This window comes from Chrysochloris asiatica, unplaced genomic scaffold (genome assembly GCF_000296735.1).
Source record: "Chrysochloris asiatica unplaced genomic scaffold, ChrAsi1.0 scaffold00031, whole genome shotgun sequence".
NCBI classification, from domain to species: domain Eukaryota; kingdom Metazoa; phylum Chordata; class Mammalia; order Afrosoricida; family Chrysochloridae; genus Chrysochloris; species Chrysochloris asiatica.
Window position 1 is genome coordinate 17605483 of NW_006408549.1, and position 8428 is coordinate 17613910.

At 36.8% G+C, this 8428-nt stretch overlaps 1 protein-coding gene across 1 annotated transcript in view; it reads left to right on the plus strand.

The window, feature by feature from the left end:
• Window positions 1-8428, plus strand: part of MMP16 (matrix metallopeptidase 16 (membrane-inserted)) — a 403580-nt gene that overhangs the window by 177976 nt on the left and 217176 nt on the right. Inside the window, exon 2 of the mRNA XM_006859234.1 lies at window positions 7494-7642. Coding sequence (XP_006859296.1) covers window positions 7494-7642 — 149 coding nt within the window. The remainder of the gene's footprint in view (window positions 1-7493; window positions 7643-8428) is intronic.

The following is an 8428-nucleotide window of genomic DNA, read 5'->3' on the forward strand; positions in this document are numbered from 1 at the left end:
GTGTTTCTCTGCTATTCATAAGGTTTTCAGTGACTAAATATTCAGAAGTAGTTTGTCACTCTTTCTTCCTGGTCTGTCTTTGTCTGGAAACTCATCTGGAATAAAAATGGAAATCTTTCAAGAAAGTGAGGTGGCACAGGAGGCACTCACTTATCTCTGCCAAGAAAACTGAAAGACAACTATCTGGCCAACTGATTGGAAGAGATCCATATTTGTGCCCATTCCAAAGAGAGGTGACCCAATGGAGTGTGGATATCATCAGACAGACTCTTTGATATCCCATGTCAGTAAAGTTTTACTCAAGGTAATACAGAAATGGCTACAATCTTACATTGACAGAGAACTTCCAGAGGTTCAAGCCAGATTCAGAAGAGGCCGTGGAACGAGGGATATCATTGCGGATGTACCATGGATCTTGGCTGAAAGCAGAGAATACCAGAAAGATGTTTATCTGTGCTTTATTGATTACACAAAGCCTTTCGATTATGTGGATCATGACGAGCTATGGATAACATTGCAAATTATTAGTATTCCGGAACACTTAATTGTGCTCATGAGGAATCTGTACCTGAACCAAGAGGTAGTTGTTCAAACAGAACATGGGAACACTGAATGTTTTTAAATTAAGGAATGTGTACGACAAGGTTGTATTCTTTCACCATACTTATTAAACCTGTATGCTGAGCAAATAATCTGAGAAACTGGGTTCTATGAAGAAAAATGTGGCATCAGGATTGGAGGAAGATTCATTAACAACCTGCAATATGCAGATGATACATCCTTGCTTGCTGAAAGTGAACAGGACTTAAAACATTTACTAATGAAGATTAAAGAGCACAGCCTTCGGTATGGATTACATCTCAATGTAAAAGAAAAAAGAAATCCTTACCACTGGACCTATAAACAACATTGTAATCAATGGGGAAAAGATTGAAGTTGTCAAGGACTTCATTCTTCTTGGAGCAACTGTCAACACTCATGGAAGCAACAGTCAAGAGATCAAAGGATGTATTGCATTAGACAAATCTGCTGCACAAGACCTTTTTAAAGTGTTGAAGAGCAAAGATGCCAGCTTGAGGACTAATGTGCGCCCGACCCAAGCCATGGCATTTTCAATTAGCTCAAATGCATGCGAAAGCTGGGCAGTGAATAGGAAAGACTGCAGGAGAATTGATGCCTTTGAGTTATGGTGTTGGAGGAGAATATTGAAAGTGCCATGGGCTGCCAAAAGAACCAACAGATCCATTTTGGAAGAAGTGCAGCCAGAGTGCTCCTTAGAGGCCAAGTTGGCCAAAGTTCGTCTCTCATACTTTGGACATATTGTCAGAAGGGAGCAGTCACTGGAGAAAGTTATCATGTTTGGTAAGGTGGAGGGTCAGAGAAAAAGAGGAAGACCCCCAAAGAGATGGATTGGAAAATTGGTGGTATCCATAGACTCAAGCGTGGCAACAGTAGTGATGTTGGCCCAGGATTGGGCAGTGTTTCGTTCTACTGTGCATAAGGTCACCATGGGTTGGTACTGACTCAATGACACCTAATAACAACAACAACAACTATACATACATAAAAAAAAAAAAAAAAAAAACTAAGACATTTTAGGTGCATGGTGGTTCTATACGATAAGCACTGGACTACAAACCACATTGTCTGTGGTTCAAGTCCACCAATTGTTCTGCAGGAGTAAGATGAACTTAACAACAGCACAACAATAATTGTAAACTTATTTGTTAAATTCTCTTATAAATGAAAATTAACAACTAAAAACCGTCAAATTGTATTTTGTTGTTTCATCAACAAAGTCAGTATAGATATTTTCTAGTAAATACGATATATTCACTGGTTTTCAATAATGGGGGAGTTAAGGCCTAAGTTTTCTAGTCTGAAAAGTGGCCATAAATATGAATTATAGCTATCTATTAACCAAAAAATTAAACTGATAGTAGTCATTCAGAATTGGTCAAATTGAAAATTCATAGAGTAAGTTAATGAGGCAGAAATTAGCCATTCTGTTCATTCAAAAACCTAAATGGCCTATAAATCACCATGTCCTCTTTACCATGAATGAATCAGTTTATGAAATTGCACATATAGAATTCAATTTATTTATAATTTTACTGTCTTATTAAATGGCTTCTTAAAATAGAAATTAAACAGTAGAGGGACTGAAAGTTACTCCATTAAATATTTTATCAATCAAGAGGCAATTATCATTTGGACAAGGAGATGAAAAATGGCTGGATGATTAATTAGTAAAACTCAGAATCATCATAAGGAGCCCTGTTTGAGGGATGATTAAGTATTCAAGCAAAAGGGTTGAATCCATTCAGCATTTCCCAAAAGTAATACCTGGCCATCTGCTCCCGTACAGATTGTTGTTGTTAAAGTGCCTTTGAGTCAGTTCTGATCCTTAGTGACCCTGTATAGGGTTTCTGAGGAGCTGCTGGTGAGTTTGAACCACCGACCTTGTGGTTTGCAGTGTGGTTAATACACTAACTTTGCAGTCCAGTGTATTAACCCACAGCAGCAGACCAGGCTAGAAACCCTATGGGAAAATGTCCCATATGGTCAATGGGAGTTGGAATCATCTGGATTTCACCTTACAACAGACTAATCATCTCTGTGACCTTATTTCCACCTTAATATGAAACTCTCTCATTTATGATTAAAACTCAACACTTTCAAAGTGCAAAGGCTGGTCTAAGCTTTATCCATTCTACAAAAGAACGTACCTGTGACTGAATTCAACTTTCCAATGGAGAATACTGCAGTTAAGGGGTAAAACTCTTCATATAGTAATGGCTGAACTCCACAGAAAACAGCAGCAGACCTTAACTGGGTTAGTTTACCATGTAGTAGTCAATGTGCTAAACAGTTGCTGATAAAGAGAATACTGTAATATTCTGCACTGTTTCGCACAGTTCTTGGTAAAGCAACCCAGCTAAGCGTTGTTGCTTTTCCTCTGTGAAATTACACATTACTGTCTGAAAAGTTTTGTCCCATAGCTGCTATAGTCTTCCGAGGAGGGGCTATGAGGCTCGAACTGTGGCTCTTTTAGTTCACAGCCCAGTGCTTATCCCATGGAGCCACTGTGCTCTCATATTTGGAATGCCCATACTCAGAAATGCAATTTGATTTTTTTTTTCTAGCAAAGAATTTGACTATTAAAAATACTTTCTTTTAATTATATTTCATCTGAGACAGTTATAGAAGCATATATATTTTTACTTTACATTTAAATTTTTTGCTAATATGTTACAAGTTGATATGTAGTCCATTATTTTTAAAGGATATATCCCAAAATAATAAAGGAAATATGTCCTATAGACTGTTACTAAATAAACATTGTAAAATATATTTTCTACCTTGGTATTTTTCATAGTAAGTGCTAAAATTTAGATGTGTTTGTTTTAGTTATGTAGTGCTGCAATAACAGAAATGAGGATGGCTTTAACAACCAGGAATTCATTTTCTCACAGTTTATTGTTGTTGTTAAATGCTATCAAGTCAGTTCTGACTCAGTGATCCTGCATAGGGTTCCTTAGGTGTTGTTGGTGAATTTGAACTGCTGACCTTGTGGTTCAGACTGATCTTGTGGTCCAGTGCTTATCGTTCAGTGTTACACTAGAATTCCAAATTCAGAGTGCCTGCTCTAGAGTAAGTCTTTCTCCTTGTTGGCTCTGGGGAAAGGTCCTTGTCTCCTTTTAGCATCTGTTGGTACAGTATTCCTTGGAGATCTCCAGATATCTTGGCATTCATCTTCCTCTGCATCTAGGAGCTTTATAATGTAGAGACTCCAGGTCTGAAGGACACACTCCATTTGTGGCTCTTCTTTCTTGGTGATAGTAGACATCCACTGAACTCTCAGCACTTCTTTCTCCTTTTGTATCTCAGAAGAGATTAACTCGATATAACCTAATTCTGTAGATTGCATCTGGTTTTATTAACATCATTGTTGTTGTTGTTGTTGTTAAATACTTTTGAGTCAGTTCTGATTCAGAATCATAGTGATGCTCTAGCAAGGGTGGGAAATGTCTGGCCTGTAGGCCATATTGTTAAGTGTCATTGAGTTGGTTCCAACCCATATTGATCCTGTATAGGGTTTTCAAAGGAGCCTAGAAAGCCCTGGAAATCATTTGGTTTGGTCCTTCCAAGGCAACCGCAGTTTCAGCCATCTCATTAGGGATGAATTAATTAAATCTTTGACAAAATATAGCAGGCTAATGTTTAAGTTGATAATGTTGCATGGCCCACGAATGATGTTATAAATATCCAAATGGCCCCTGGCAGAAAAAAAGGTTCCCAACCCCTGGCCTCTAGGGTTTCTGAGACTAAATTTTTGCAGGAACAGAAAGCTTCATCTTTCTTCCATGGAGCTGCGGGCAGGCTTGAACCTCAGACCTTGTGGTTCAAAGTTCAGTGCTTCTCCTACTACAGAGACTCTCTGCTCCTCATTAGCATCGTAGAAGTGAGGACTTACAACACATAGGATAATTACATGAGATCAGAGCTGATCACATCAAATCCCTTCAGGGGAGTGATTATATCATCTTCGATCTCATCATGGCAGTGATAACTACATCATAACTGCTAAACCATTAAGAGTCTGGCCAAAAAGGTTTCTTGGTTAACAAATGACTATGTTTGTAAGTGCTACCCACTCAAGGTAGTTCATGACCTTTAATAATTTTGATTTGTCAGCCAGGAAACAATTTGACCATAAAATGCTATGTTCCATAGTTTTTTTGGGCATTTTACAGTTTAATAGAATTACCCACTTTCAAACATTTTGAAAATATCTCTCATGATAAAAGACATAATGTAAAAGAAAATTTGAGAATAAATGAAGTTGCAATTTATTTTTTTATATTTTTGTAAATCATTTGTTTAAATGACTAAGGCCTACATACACATACATATATACCATGCTATTTCTTCATTTTCAGTTCAAATTTATATTTGTATGCAGTGCTTCTATTTGTTTATAAATCTTAGGTTTTATTATTAATAGTTTTATCTTTACTATACAGGGTCACTATGAGTCGGTTCTGACTTCAGGGCAAATAACCACCCCCACCACCAAACATCAGTAGCTTAGCACTCATGAGTAACCTAGCAACAAGTCAGCTTTCCAGCAAGTAAAAAGTGAATGCAAACAATATGGAATAGAAATGAAACTCAGGATAAGAACACTGTTGTATGCATATTGTTAAAAATCAACATAAAGTATTTTAATTTTGGGGAAATTGCATAATAAGTGTTGAATTTCCTACTAAATACTAAATTACCAGTGTAATACTATCTCATTCATTCAGGAAAAAATGGAATCGATTTCAGACTTCATCACTGGTAACTAGGTAACCAAATATATGTATGTTTTCTGGCAGCTCTTCATTAAGGATTAGACAGAAGAGTTCCTTGGCATGTTTTAGCTGTATGGTAGATGAGTTTACGAGATTGAGTTTCACCAGTAAATCTTAACTGTGATGAATTTCACATCTCTTAAGTTGTTTTAGAACAAAGATTTTATTTTCTTATTAAGGGGTTGTCTGCTGTACTTTTTGGGGTAGAGTGTCCTTATCTTAGAAATCCCACAAAACTTCTCATCTTGTGTTTTTCACATAGAGACTTTTATATACTTAGTATTGGCTTCTTTTGGTGAAATTTAACTTCTAAATTTGCTATTGATTTTTACTTGGAAATAGTTACAACAAATAATTTTATTGTTGTCGATGCATAAAGGAAATACATCATGTATTGGGTAATGCTGCAGTTTCTTAGAATCACCATTTATTTGTATGATGAATGGACCTGGATAGTGAGGGAAATATACCATGGTGAGCACTTTCCAATAAATGGCATAGCTCTTATTCTGTAACAGCAGCAGAATACTTGGCTCTTATCAGTTACACAGGTTGTTCGCTGAGCTTAGAAAAAACGCTTAGAATTGCAGGGAAGATTGAGGTAAAGGGCAGCAGCATGGGATATGGGCTGAACATATGATTCTGCACTTAAAAATGAATATGTACCGTTGTAAAACTAGAAAGCATTTGGTGGAGATATGTTTTTCCAGATACCTCATTTTAACAATCTAATTGTAAATGACTCTGAATCATCGCTCCGATTCCAAACAAGAATAAATGTGAGTTCAATTTCATCTTCTTCCCCTCACTATTCCCCTGATCCCTCTTTCCCTGGAAGGTGTGGTGAGTGTTTGGGAATGGACTGGGGATGTAATTGTGACAAATTAAATTCTTGACACACAAAAAAAGGGCCTAGTATACTTAATAAGGAGCTCTGGTAGCGTAGTGGTTACGAATCGGGCTGCCAGCCGCAAGGTCAGCAGTTCGAAACTACCAGCGGTTCCGCGGAAGAAAGAGGAGGCAATCTGCTCCCGTAAAGATTTACAGCCTCGGAAACCCTGTGTAGGGTCACTGTGAGTCGGAACCGACTCCATAGCACCTAACAACAACAAGAACAGTATATTTATTTAATAATAATAATAATACCATTAGACTCTATTTACATATGAAAATTCTACTTACATGATTTGTATTAAAGACATACTTAAATGAAGAAAGAACGTTCAGTACAGGAAAAACAGTTACCTAGTGGTAATTGAGTATACTGCATAGAATTTATACCCCAAATGTGTGATAATAAAGAGCATTTCCCATAAAGATAGTGGTCACCTTTGTAGTCACGTTTCCATTTCAAGAAAGAATGATATTTTATATGTGACATGAACATATTGTGCCCCTTCCAGCATGAGTGTTTTAATGAGTCACATTATTGACAAGTGTTATTCTTAATTTTGGGAGATTGAGTACCTGGAGGATATCTTCAATCTTATTTGTGATTTAAACCATTATTTACTATAGTGTCAAATGATTAGTCACATGCACGTATATACGAAGTATGTATATGGATATATGTATGTGTGCATGCAGTCCTGGTATGGCACTGTAAGAAAGCAGTGGAATGCTAATCTTAAATTTAGTAGTTCACACCCACGAGCCATTCAAACCGTATACAGGGTTGCTGACTTGATGGCATTTAACAAAATACATATATGTATATATTTTATATATATATAATATCTTGGTGTGGTGCTGTGGGTTAATGCGCTGGACTGCAAAGCCGTTTGAACTGTAAGGTTGGCGGTTTAAGTTCAACAGCTGCTCCTTGGAAACCCTATACAGGGTCGCTATGGGTTGGAATCAACTCAACAGCACTTCACAACAACTACATATATATGCCCATGTATTTACAGAATGATTTATAATTATGTAAAATACTGAATAATAACTAGTGATGTTATATTACAATAAGCTAGACTATGTAACATATATTACAAATAGACCAAACCTATAAATAATGTATGTCCTTTTAGAGGAAATAATGTTCAAAAGATCTGCATTAGACATGAATTAATTACCGAAAACTTACTGTGAAATTACAAGTTGATCTAAAAGGAACTGTACTTGTCTTTGCAGGTTTGGTTACAAAAGTACGGCTACCTTCCACCGACTGACCCCAGAATGTCTGTGCTGCGCTCTGCAGAGACCATGCAGTCAGCCCTAGCTGCTATGCAGCAGTTCTATGGCATTAACATGACAGGAAAAGTGGACAGAAACACAATTGAGTAAGTAAAGGCGCCCATAGTTTTCCAATTTTTTTTTACTTTTGAGCCTCCGTAGTCTGAAAATCTTCATATAAATTTCATCAGCCACAAATTAAATAATTTGTCTCATGATTTTTTTCACTGGAACTTAACCTATGTTTATTGAATACTCTATGCCTCTGAGATTTCAAGAAACATTTAAGGCCCAAAGTCAAGTTTGTGAGCCCGGTTGTGGCTGCACATTCTTTAAAAATACCAAAGGAACTATGAACAATGAGTAAAAGTTGGTGTACAGTTATTACAAAAGGACAGACAAGCAGTGGTGTGCTGATTTGTACAGCCAGCTAGTGAAAATGGTGTACACTTTTTTTCCCACATCCGTGTTAAGTGACATCATATTAGCCCCCCAAAAATCACAAATCTGCTATCCAGTTCCAACTCATAGGGACCCTGTAAATCATTATGGGAGCAGAAAACCTCATCTTTCTCCTGCAGAGCTGCGGGTAGGTTTGAACTGTTAACCTTGTGGTTAGCAGTTCAGTGCTTATCCTATTATTTGAAATTCATGACAGTGGAACTATTTACATCATGGGAATTGGGGAATAAACCAAACCAAACTTAGATGAGTTAAATTAAGGAGGTGCTTTTATTTTCCCTGAGGAATCTATACTTTGAAATCCTGTTTTTGTTTTGTTTTGTTTTGTTTTGTTTTTTAATTTAAGGTTTTTATTGTGGATTGAGTGAAAGTTTACAGGGCACATCATCAGTTTCACATTCAACAATTCATATAACTTGTTTCATTACATT